Genomic DNA, 12,916 nt, shown 5'->3' with positions numbered 1-12,916 from the left:
TATATCAGAGCAGGGCACAGTGTGTGAGGCGCTGAGACACAGGGAGCTGTATATCTGAGCAGGGCACAGTGTGTGAGGCACTGAGACACAGGGAGCTGTATATCAGAGCAGGGCACAGTGTGTGAGGCACTGAGATACAGGGAGCTGTATATCAGAGCAGGGCACAGTGTGGGAGGCACTGAGATACAGGGAGCTGTATATCAGAGCAGGGCACAGTGTGGGAGGCACTGAGATACAGGGAGCTGTATATCAGAGCAGGGCACAGTGTGGGAGGCACTGAGACACAGGGAGCTGTATATCAGAGCAGGGCACAGTGTGGGAGGCACTGAGATACAGGGAGCTGTATATCAGAGCAGGGCACAGTGTGTGAGGCGCTGAGACACAGGGAGCTGTATATCTGAGCAGGGCACAGTGTGTGAGGCACTGAGACACAGGGAGCTGTATATCAGAGCAGGGCACAGTGTGTGAGGCACTGAGACACAGGGAGCTGTATATCTTAGCAATTCTGTATAACACGCATTTCAGAATCTCAGCAGGAATGGAAAGGAGTCTCCCACTGCAGAGCAGCTTGAGCCAATCCAGGTTTCACTATGATCTCAAACCTTTAGAGACCACGAGCAAAGGTGCATCTAAACTAGCTGCCACTAAAACCCGGGTTGGCTCAGACTGCTATGCAATGGTCTTATTCCTCACATACTAAAGATCTTTGCCAGGGTTTTTTTTTACATGTAGAAAGCATTATGATTGGTTGTTTGCAAAGTAACATACACATATCAACCAATTAGATTTCTTCATAATCCTTCAAAGCTCAAACAAAACACCTTAATAAAATAATAAAATAAAATGACAGCACTGCCCTTATAAATGTATCCCACAGTAAAAGCATGGTAAAGTGTAATTAGACATAGTGAAAGCATGGTAAAGTGTAATTAGACAGTGAAAGCATGGTAAAGTGTAACTGGGCATAGTGAAAGCATGGTAAAGTGTAATTAGACATAGTGAAAGCATGGTAAAGTGTAATTAGACATAGTGAAAGCATGGTAAAGCATTGGGAAAAGCCTGGGGAAAATGCTAAATGACCATTACTGTGGTAAACTGTTATAAAGGGGGCCTGCTGCACCCAGGTTGACCCAATCTTAATCCCACTTCACACTGCCATGCTCTACCCGGGTTGGGACCCGCTGTCATGCAGGTGAGCTACATGATTTCACACTGCTTTCTGAAGAAGTAGGGTCGACCTGGGTGACAGACACGTATCAATGCCCCGGAAGCAGCTTGTTACAGATGCTTCCATTCAAGCTTCTCTGGATTTAACTGTCTGACCAAATGTTGATTAGAGCAAATGTTTCTTCATCCCTGCTGCAACCTGGCTCATGGTGTGCCTCAATCAACACAAATCTGGCTAAACAGAATAAACAGAAATGTTCCTTGTAGAAGTGAAACCTTCACACAGGCATGGTTGTTCGTTATTTCATCGTCTTACGAACGACCGTCATGCATTTTGTCTCGCTCGACCCGGGTCAAACGTGTCGACCCAGGTACGTGGTTTCACACTACACAGGACTGTGACCCGAGTAGCCAGAACCCGGGTAGGAGTGTCAGTGTGAAAGGGGCTTTAGGTGCAGAGGTTCTCCTGATTCCAAGACACACAATTCTAATCAGAGGTGATTCCTCACAGACTCGCTTACCTAACGTTCCCACTTCTGTCCCCACGGATTCCACAACAAAATCAGCCGGCCTGCCCACAGTGCCTCCCTCCAGCCCGGGACCCCAGGCACGGATCTTCTGCGGACCGGCCTCCCGGTCCACCTGAACTTCAAACGGGCTGAGGAGGGAAGAGAGCATTACTGTGCATCTGCAGAGTAAGAGTGAAGAACTCACAGGAGCAGAACCATGCACTCCACCTGGCTCACCTCTTGGGAATGTGCTGCCCCCCCCAGGTGATGGCTGCCACATACTTCCCCGGGGAGTGGGGGAAGTACTCGAAGGAGTAGACCCCGTCCACAAAGTCCTTCTGCTTAACCGGCTCCTCTAGCCCCTCTGTCAGGAAAGAAGAGACACACATAGCGTCAGAGCAGGGCAAACACAGACTCCAAACAATGAGGGGCTGTATCTAACTAGTCAAAGCAAAGGGGCTGTATAACTAGTCAAAGCAAAGGGGCTGTATCTAACTAGTCAAAGCAAAGGGGCTGTATCTAACTAGTCAAAGCAAATACATGCAGTGAAATTTTACTGGGGTAAAGGGGTCAAATTAACCTTATAATGGCAGATGACATGGGGCTCGTTTGGAGATTGCAAGATCGTAAGTTCAAATACAATCAGTTATCAACCATTTATATATTCCAGTTGAACTACCTGCTCTATCTGAAAAGGACATTAACCACGCAGCACAATGAAAAGATGCATTTGTCTAATCATTATTCATATCAGAGGTGCACTGAACATGCCAGTGAATATCTATCCTACACTGTATGGGTAATTATACATTCCAGTGTCATTTACATGTTTGGAACTGCACCAAAACACACTACTGTGTTACACTAATAATGATAAATTTATTAACTGTAATCCCAGACTAAAGAATTCGTATACCAGTTAGAACATAGGCATCCAATAAGGGAAATGACTGTGCTCTCCTTGTCGTATTTATAGGGCAGGTAATACAGCTAAGTAGGTGTCAGTGGAATACGACAGCTGATATGATCAAGCAGTGTGATCCACTTTGTATAGAAACATTGCTTCTATCGTATTCCCCTGATAACACATCATATTGGTTTGTAGAAACGCACCCAAGATTATGGCACACTGTGATAAACTTGTGCAACTATTGCCCCCAGTGCTGGATCCCTGCATTGCCATTGCAGTGCCCCTGGCTGCATTGCCATTGCAGTGCCCCTGGCTGCACTGCCATTGCAGTGCCCCTGGCTGCATTGCCTCTGAATATCCCCAGAGCTCCACAATATAAATAGTCAGATACCGGAGGAGCACTTCAATACTCACTGGGCCCCTTCACCACCACCTTCAGCTCTCCACTCCCGCCGTTCTTGGTGTCCACTCTGAAGTCCGCAACCTGGCGGACCCTCACTCCTTTGGGCTGCAGGCCGCGTCCGCTGGCTCGGCATGCGTTTGGGGTGCAGGCTGGAACACAAACAAGGAGGTATTTACTGAGCTGTGCTCTCTCCATCACTGAGCTGAGCTCTCTCCATCACTGAGCTGAGCTCTCTCCATCACTGAGCTGAGCTCTCTCCATCACTGAGCTGAGCTCTTTTCTGTCGACAGGGAGGAGCACCTATCCTACTGAGAGCCTGTCACCTGAGGAGCACCTATCCTATTGAGCCTGTCGACAGGGAGGAGCACCTATCCTATTGAGAGCCTGTCAACAGAGGAGCACCTATCCTACTGAGAACCTGTCGACAGAGGAGCACCTATCCTATTGAGAGCCTGTCAACAGGGAGGAGCACCTATCCTATTGAAAGCCTGTACTTCAACATTTCTTTAAAAGAAAAACAGCACAGTGAATAACGGAACCAGATCTGAAATCAACTGGAACTTGACCGAAACGAAAAAACAAAAAGCTTCTAAATGGGCTGCAATATTCAACAAAACTAGCTCAAGAAAAAGGCAGACCTCTTCCATTTCATTTACAGTCTCCTCTGGGAACTGAATGCCGGTTCGGTAAGGAATAGAGATGAGAGCAGTACAGCATGTCCAGCTTTATAAATACGCAAGATGTATCAATTGCTTTTTGAATGACCACCATACAGCACAAGAGTGAACTTAGCGAAAGACGCAGCACTTAACAAGGCTAACAAGTACTCGTAGCAGCAATTAAAAAATAATACACACTGTCCCCTCTGTAACACAGCAGAGCTGGAGAAGCTAAACAATAACACTGAGAAGCTAAACAATGTGAAGACACAAAGAGCAACTCCTCACACTGACACCGCTACCATCACCTGCAGCAGCGCCCCCTTCTGCTGCACAGCCATCAATACACTTCATTCAGAGCATGGCTTTTCAAACTGCACATGTATTTATGTCATTTACTATTTATGAAATAGTAAATATATATGATTATTATTTATTTCTTAGCAGACGCCCTTATCCAGGGCGACTTACAATTGTTACAAGATATCACATTATTTTTTACATACAATTACCCATTTATACAGCTGGGCTTTTACTGGAGCAATCTAGGTAAAGTACCTTGCTCAAGGGTACAGCAGCAGTGTCCCCTACCTGGGATTGAACCCATGACCCTCTGGTCAAGAGTCCAGAGCCCTAACCACTACTCCACACTGGATTAATATAATTGATAAACAGAAATTATTTACTTAATACACATCTTTATATTTATCAATAAACTGATTTTGTTGTTTTTTTTATATTTACTGTTTTTTTTATATTTACTGGTACTTCACCTAAATTGCTCCAGTAAAAACCCAACTGTATAAATGGGTAATTGTATGTAAAAATAATGTGATATCTTGTAACAATTGTAAGTCGCCCTGGATAAGGGCGTCTGCTAAGAAATAAATAATAATAATAATAATAATATTGGAAAGATTGTTTTAATTTGCTGTGTTTATTTAAAAAGTAAATACATCTCATCATTGTATAATGTTTATATAACAACAGTAAGGCACTCCAGGGGATGGGTTGACATGATAGAAGTGCACACTTAAGGTTAAAGGAACTCTGCTCAAACTGTGTAACACCTTCAGTGTGCGGTTAGATCACGTCAACCCATCCCCTGGAGTGCCTTAATGCTTCAATAAAGCCCTGAACTGTGGAATGAACTGCCTACCTCTGTAAGAGAAGCACCAACTGTTGCTGCTTTTAAAACTAGATTAAAAACACATTTGTATAGTCTAGCTTATACAGTGAATTCCAAAAGTATTTGGCCATCATGAGGCTTTTTGCCTTCAGTCTTGTCTTCAGCATGTGAAATGCATGGTACCCTAAAATGGGGGGACTATGTACAAAACGTGCTGTAATTTCTAAACGGTTAATCCAATATGGATGAAAATACCCTCAAATTTAAGATGACAGTCTGCACTTTAATCCCATAGTCATTATATCATTTCAAATTCAAAGTGCTGGAATACAGAGCCAAAACAACAAAAAATGTGTCACTGTCCAAATACTTTTGGAGTTCACTGTATATCTGAATGAATTTGTCAATATTTTTAGCTATATAAAAGCGCTTTGGGCGACAAGACGTCAAAGGCGCTATATAAAAATAAATACTGATTGATGTGAAAAGAGAAAAATTAGGTATATCATTTGATCACAATGAATGGGTCAGAGGTGAATCATACAAAAACAAATCTTAAAAACCCCCTTGTGTCGCAAAACTTTTCACATCTGCTTTCCTCATCACCATTAAAGAGCCCTACAACAGGAGCCGAGACAATTGAGTTACATCTGAAGTGAAACACACGCGCAGGACTGGGGGCTGGGGTGACCTCACTGTCAATAGAACTCTAATTAGACAATGCCGCTCTGTTCTTTTAGAAGCGTGTAAAATAAACCCCAATACAACTCATTTTTACAGATGCTAGCCCAGTAAACACAGCTGGCTTCTGCGCAGAATGACTGTGCTGGAAACACCGGCCTCACGGAGAAGGAATTCCATCTTTACAAGTCTCGGAACGCTCGGCAGCCAATAGTGTCAGGACGGTGGGTTCCAGGCTGCAGATTGACAACACACTGCTCAAACACACACACACCCTCAGCTTCCAGTTTTTCACACTTCAAATAGTATAACATGAAGATTAAAACCCACGGTGACACATACAAAAGAATGAGTTATATATCATAGATTGTTAAAACAGGGGTGATTATAACCTCCTCTGTTGCAAGTAGTCTAAAGTATGTGTCTATTTGACTGACGGAATAGGTTTTGGGGGGGAGGGGGGGGGGTTATGTCCCAACAGTAAATACTGCTCCTGAGGAATGTACAAAGCTGGGCTGTCAACGATATGTGCATTCTGTTACAGTATAGGAGAGCTGGTGTAAACAGGGTTACATTTTGGTGTAAAATGTAACAAATTAACAGCTTTTAAGGACTGCAGTCCTTCAATTACTACACATTTCCCCACTCTGCTCTTTGATTCACCCGGTAACAACTTTCAGCAACCTCTGAAACACTCAGCTCTGGAAAACTGGGGCTTTAGAACAACACAGTTTATTTTCAGAAGTGTTCCCTTCTACCTCCCCTGAGAATCTGCTTACTATTTGTATCATTGGTCATGTTTTTGAACTAGCTGGCTGCTAAAATTATAACCAACTCCCCCCCAAACCCATACACAAACAGACACACAAACTCAACACACAGACAGACACACACACACACACACACACACACACACACAGACACACACTTACACTCACGCACTCAAGCGCGCGCACACACACACACACACACACACACACTGAGACACACACGTATTGCCTCCTCGGCTCACACCTACATGTTCACAGCAGCGCTGAGGACGCTGTTCAGGGGGGTGAGTACCCAGCACCCTCTGAACGGCCCTCCCCCCTACCAAGCCATACGCAGCCTGGGCCCCCAGTCCACAGGCACACAGCAGGGAGAAGCAGCAGTGGCAAAGCAGAGCAGGAGAGGGGCAGGCTGGGGCCTAGGAAGCAGAAAAGAAAAGGGGAGAGGGGGAGAAGGGAGAAGAGAGACTGGAGAGGGAAGGGGGTGAGAGGTGGAAGAGGGAAGGGGAAGGGGGGAGAGCCAAGAAGAAAAGGAAAATTAGAAGTATCGAGAGCTCCAACAGGAAGGATCCTGCTTCACAGCTTTATTAAACATTCAACAGAGCCTTGTAAACAGACAGGGCCAGCCAGCCCTCCAGACATCAGGGCTTCCACAGACCCACGGCAGCACACAGGAGCTACAGCCGAGATCACACAGATTGGAAAGCAATTCTGAAAGCAATTTCAAATGATACTGGGAGCCAGTGAAGCCTTGTCAATGCTCATAGCACAACTGGCGTGTCAATGCAGAAGACAGGCGAGGATTACAGAGAAGACTGGGAAGCATGTCCATGCCCAGTCAAACAGTGGAGTCACTGAAACAAACAGTCACTATCCCCTGCCAGGTTCTCACACCATGTGAAAGGGATTTTTTAGGGTTGTTTCTTCAGATAATTAATCAGAAGTAATGTTTAGAGCAGCTAAAACCTGGTTATTAAATGGATTCTGCAATGGTGACTGCCAATGCTTGCTTAGTTCAAGCCAGTCAGAGTTTATCTGCATGGTTATGACTGAAACCTTGAAGCATGTATATACAAGTCTCACCCTCCCCGATGTTGACCCTGTAAGGGCTCTTGGGGATGGGCTCCCCTCCGAAGGCAATGTCGAGTGTGTGTGCTCCGGGCTGGGCTGGCCTGTAGGTGCAGCGGTACACACTGCTCCCCTTGTCTTCAATCATCACCTCCACCGTGTTCCTGCTGCCCTGCGGGTCTGCGATCACCACAGCAACATCACCCACGCCAGCGCCTGCCAGAGAAACACACTGCACTAAGCACTGGAGAGATCTTACACTGGAACAACGGGCCATCCACAGGAGAGGAGGGGAAGGGAGAGGAGAGAGGAGGAGAGGAGGCAGGGAAACACACTGCACTCAGCACTGGAGAGATCTTACACTGGAACAACGAGCATTCCACAGGAGAGAAGAGAGGAGAGAGGAGAGAGGAGGAGGGAGGGGAGAGGAGGCAGGGAAACACACTGCACTCAGCACTGGAGAGATCTTACACTGGAACAACGAGCGTTCCACAGGAGAGAAGAGAGGAGAGAGGAGGAGGGAGGGGAGAGGAGGCAGGGAAACACACTGCACTCAGCACTGAAGAGATCTTACACTGGAACAACGAGCGTTCCACAGGAGAGAAGAGAGGAGAGAGGAGGAGGGAGGGGAGAGGAGGCAGGGAAACACACTGCACTCAGCACTGAAGAGATCTTACACTGGAACAACGAGCATTCCACAGGAGAGAAGAGAGGAGAGAGGAGGAGGGAGGGGAGAGGAGGCAGGGAAACACACTGCACTCAGCACTGGAGAGCTCTTACACTGGAACAACGAGCATTCCACAGGAGAGGAGAGAGGAGAGAGGAGGAGGGAGGGGAGAGGAGGCAGGGAAACACACTGCACTCAGCACTGAAGAGATCTTACACTGGAACAACGAGCGTTCCACAGGAGAGAAGAGAGGAGAGAGGAGGAGGGAGGGGAGAGGAGGCAGGGAAACACACTGCACTCAGCACTGAAGAGATCTTACACTGGAACAACGAGCGTTCCACAGGAGAGAAGAGAGGAGAGAGGAGGAGGGAGGGGAGAGGAGGCAGGGAAACACACTGCACTCAGCACTGAAGAGATCTTACACTGGAACAACGAGCATTCCACAGGAGAGGAGAGAGGAGAGAGGAGGAGGGAGGGGAGAGGAGGCAGGGAAACACACTGCACTCAGCACTGAAGAGATCTTACACTGGAACAACGAGCGTTCCACAGGAGAGAAGAGAGGAGAGAGGAGGAGGGAGGGGAGAGGAGGCAGGGAAACACACTGCACTCAGCACTGAAGAGATCTTACACTGGAACAACGAGCGTTCCACAGGAGAGAAGAGAGGAGGAGGGAGGGGAGAGGAGGCAGGGAAACACACTGCACTCAGCACTGAAGAGATCTTACACTGGAACAACAAGCATTCCACAGGAGAGGAGGGGAGGGGGAGAGGAGAGAGGAGGAGAGGAGGCAGGGAAACACACTGCACTCAGCACTGAAGAGATCTTACACTGGAACAACGAGCGTTCCACAGGAGAGAAGAGAGGAGAGAGGAGGAGAGGAGGCAGGGAAACACACTGCACTCAGCACTGGAGAGATCTTACACTGGAACAACGAGCGTTCCACAGGAGAGAAGAGAGGAGGAGGGAGGGGAGAGGAGGCAGGGAAACACACTGCACTAAGCACTGGAGAGATCTTACACTGGAACAACGGGCCATCCACAGGAGAGGAGAGAGGAGACAGGAGGAAGGAGGGGGAGAGGAGAGAGGAGGAGAGGAGGCAGGGAAACACACTGCACTCAGCACTGAAGAGATCTTACACTGGAACAACGAGCGTTCCACAGGAGACAAGAGAGGAGAGAGGAGGAGGGAGGGGAGAGGAGGCAGGGAAACACACTGCACTCAGCACTGAAGAGATCTTACACTGGAACAACGAGCGTTCCACAGGAGAGAAGAGAGGAGGAGGGAGGGGAGAGGAGGCAGGGAAACACACTGCACTAAGCACTGGAGAGATCTTACACTGGAACAACGGGCCATCCACAGGAGAGGAGAGAGGAGACAGGAGGAAGGAGGGGGAGAGGAGAGAGGAGGAGAGGAGGCAGGGAAACACACTGCACTCAGCACTGGAGAGATCTTACACTGGAACAACGGGCCATCCACAGGAGAGGAGGGGAGGGGGAGAGGAGGCAGGGAAACACACTGCACTCAGCACTGGAGAGATCTTACACTGGAACAACGAGCGTTCCACAGGAGAGGAGGGGAGGGGGAGAGGAGAGAGGAGAGAGGAGGAGGGAGTGGGAGAGGAGGCAGGGAAACTCACTGCACTCAGCACTGGAGAGATCTTACACTGGAACAACGAGCGTTCCACAGGAGAGGAGGGGAGGGGGAGAGGAGAGAGGAGAGAGGAGGAGGGAGTGGGAGAGGAGGCAGGGAAACTCACTGCACTCAGCACTGGAGAGATCTTACACTGGAACAACAAGCATTCCACAGGAGAGGAGAGAGGAGAGAGGAGAGAGGAGGCAGAAAAACACACTGCACTCAGCACTGGAGAGGGAGAGGGAGGGGGAGACGAGGGAGAGAGAAGAGAGGGTAGAGGGGGGAGGGAGGAGGAGAGGGAAGAGGGGGTAGATGGGTAGGAGGGAGGGGGAGAGGGAAGAAGGGGTAGAGGGGGAGGAGGGAGGGGGAGAGGAGGCAGGGGGAGGGGGGAGACGATGGAGGAGACAGGAGGGAGAGGGACAGGGAAGGAGGGAGTGTCATATCACCAGCAACCTCACGCTTTTCTTTGCTTGTTTTTTCCACTTGGATTCAAGATAAGCAGATCAGCTTTGAAGTTGCTGCTGCTTCTTGGTACTCATTTGGTTCTGTGCTTTGCATTGTATGTATTCATTATTATATAGGATAAGCAATTACAGCCATATGCATACAGTATACATTCAGTATAGCTTGCAGGCCCAACTCAGCCTGGGGGGATCCTGTCCTGCTAGAATCTGAGGATCTCATGATCTAGCTGCAGCTACATAATACAAAATGACAGCTGTGAAGAGAACGGCGGCGGAGCCGGGAGAGGGCTTTGTTCAAGCCAGAGATGAGTATCAGGTGGGTGGGGGTACACTGTCTGGAAGGGGAGAGGGGGGAGGCTGGTAGAAACTGTGCACATAAAAGAGGTGAAAGACAGTGTTAGGGTTAGGCTCAGGGTACAGGGGACAATAAGATAGCAGTGTTGGCCAGTTTCCTGCCAATGATCTCACTGCAATCAGACCATGTGACCTACAGCACAGGAATCGAGAGAGAGAGAGAGAGAGAGAGAGAGAGACACACACACACACACAGAGAGAGACTCTACCAGAGAGCTGTCTGACCTGCAGTGCTGATGTCGAAGTAGGTGGGTTTGTTTGCAATGTTTCCAGTCGACTCCAGGCCGGGTCCCTTTGCAGTCACCTTGCTGGCATCTCCCTGAGCCTTCTCAATATTCACCTCAAAGGGACTCTTAGAGATGTGCTGCCCTGCAAAGAACACGACCACCTGCACACAACAGCACACACAGGTCACATTAACACAGGGCACATTAACACAGGGCACATTAACACAGGTCACATTAACACAGAGGCACATTAACACAGGGGCACATTAACACAGGGGCACACTAACACAGGGGCACATTAACACAATAAGGATTGACTTCAATTACGGACATTTCAACTTGGTTTTTGAGAAAGACTTCTGGTAGAAACATTTGTCATTGAATTGACTAAGTTTCTTCTGTATTTCTAAATTCTTTACAGCACCATGTACAGTGCCATATGCTAGGTATTACATTCATTACAATACTGTTCATACATACAGCTTCTTTACTATCCTGTATAGCACACTGCACATCTAAACACTGCAATGTGCCTATCCTGTACAGCACACTGCACATCTAAATGCTGCACTGTGCCTATCCTGTACAGCACACTGCACATCTAAATGCTGCACTGTGCCGATCCTGTACAGCACACTGCACATCTAAACACTGCGCTGTGCCTATCCTGTACAGCACGCTGCACATCTAAATACTGCACTGTGCCTATCCTGTATAACACACTGCACATCTAAAGAGTGCACTGTGCCTATCCTGTACAGCACGCTGCACATCTAAACACTGCAATGTGCCTATCCTGTACAGCACACTGCACATCTAAACAGTGCACTGTGCCTACCCTGTATAACACACTGCACATCTAAACACTGCACTGTGCCTATCCTGTACAGCAAACTGCACATCTAAACACTGCACTGTGCCTATCCTGTATAACACACTGCACATCTAAACACTGCACTGTGCCTATCCTGTACAGCACACTGCACATCTAAACAGTGCACTGTGCCTACCCTGTATAACACACTGCACATCTAAACACTGCACTGTGCCTATCCTGTACAGCAAACTGCACATCTAAACACTGCACTGTGCCTATCCTGTACAGCACACTGCACATCTAAACACTGCACTGTGCCTATCCTGTACAGCACACTGCACATCTAAACAGTGCACTGTGCCTATCCTGTACAGCACACTGCACATCTAAACACTGCACTGTGCCTATCCTGTACAGCACACTGCACATCTAAACACTGCACTGTGCCTATCCTGTACAGCACACTGCACATCTAAACACTGCACTGTGCCTATCCTGTACAGCACACTGCACATCTAAACACTGCACTGTGCCTATCCTGTACAGCACACTGCACATCTAAACACTGCACTGTGCCTATCCTGTACAGCACACTGCACATCTAAACACTGCACTGTGCCTATCCTGTACAGCACACTGCACATCTAAACACTGCACTGTGCCTATCCTGTACAGCAAACTGCACATCTAAACACTGCACTGTGCCTACCCTGTATAACACACTGCACATCTAAACACTGCACTGTGCCTATCCTGTACAGCACACTGCACATCTAAACACTGCACTGTGCTATTGTGTAAGCTAGAACATGTTGAGACTGGCACGATTTACATGGAAACTTTCCAATTGCTGTGCTGTCATTTATCAAAGTGATATTAGATGGGGTGGAAAATACGCTGCATGCCAGTAGAAGAATAATACTCTTCCATTGAAATCTGTAACAAACTCACTGTATCAGGGGGATACATCACCACTGCACAGTCCTTTATATACAGGATTCATTACAGAAAGGAGCTGCTGGGGTCTCATACCTTGTGCATACTGCTCACTCACAGGATGTACAGGGAGTGAAGAGGAGCTGCTGGGGTCTCATACCTTGTGCATGCCGCTCACTCACAGGATGTACAGGGAGTGAAGAGGAGCTGCTGGGGTCTCGTACCTTGTGCATGACGCACACTCACAGGATGTACAGGGAGTGAGAAGAGGAGCTGCTGGGGTCTCATACCTTGTGCATGCTGCTCACTCACAGGGTGTACAGGGAGTGAAGAGGAGCTGCTGGGGTCTCATACCTTGTGCATGCCGCTCACTCACAGGATGTACAGGGAGTGAAGAGGAGCTGCTGGGGTCTCATACCTTGTGCATGCCGCTCACTCGTGGAATGTAGGTCACAGTATAGGTCTTGTTCTTGTCGTTGTTTGGGACAGGTTTTACCTGGTGAGCAGAGGAACAGCATGTCATAGA

The 12,916-nt window shown here is 48.0% G+C and overlaps 1 protein-coding gene across 6 annotated transcripts in view; it reads right to left on the bottom strand.

Annotated features, from left to right (window-relative positions):
* LOC117411756 (filamin-B) overlaps positions 1-12,916 on the bottom strand; it is a 142,023-nt gene that overhangs the window by 63,359 nt on the left and 65,748 nt on the right. For 5 of the 6 annotated variants that reach the window (XM_058988936.1, XM_058988931.1, XM_058988933.1 and 2 more), the window contains exons 6-11: positions 12,809-12,886; positions 10,636-10,798; positions 7,309-7,509; positions 3,001-3,138; positions 1,914-2,040; positions 1,689-1,825 (exon numbers count right to left, since the gene is read on the bottom strand). In XM_058988936.1, the coding sequence (XP_058844919.1) occupies positions 1,689-1,825; positions 1,914-2,040; positions 3,001-3,138; positions 7,309-7,509; positions 10,636-10,798; positions 12,809-12,886 (844 nt within the window). Of the gene's footprint in view, positions 1-1,688; positions 1,826-1,913; positions 2,041-3,000; positions 3,139-7,308; positions 7,510-10,635; positions 10,799-12,550; positions 12,575-12,808; positions 12,887-12,916 lie in introns of those variants that run through there. The other variant, XM_058988935.1, reaches the window with a different exon arrangement.

The sequence above is a fragment of the Acipenser ruthenus genome, chromosome 16 (genome assembly GCF_902713425.1).
Source record: "Acipenser ruthenus chromosome 16, fAciRut3.2 maternal haplotype, whole genome shotgun sequence".
NCBI classification, from domain to species: Eukaryota; Metazoa; Chordata; class Actinopteri; order Acipenseriformes; family Acipenseridae; genus Acipenser; species Acipenser ruthenus.
This window is presented reverse-complemented; position numbering and strand designations above follow the sequence as displayed.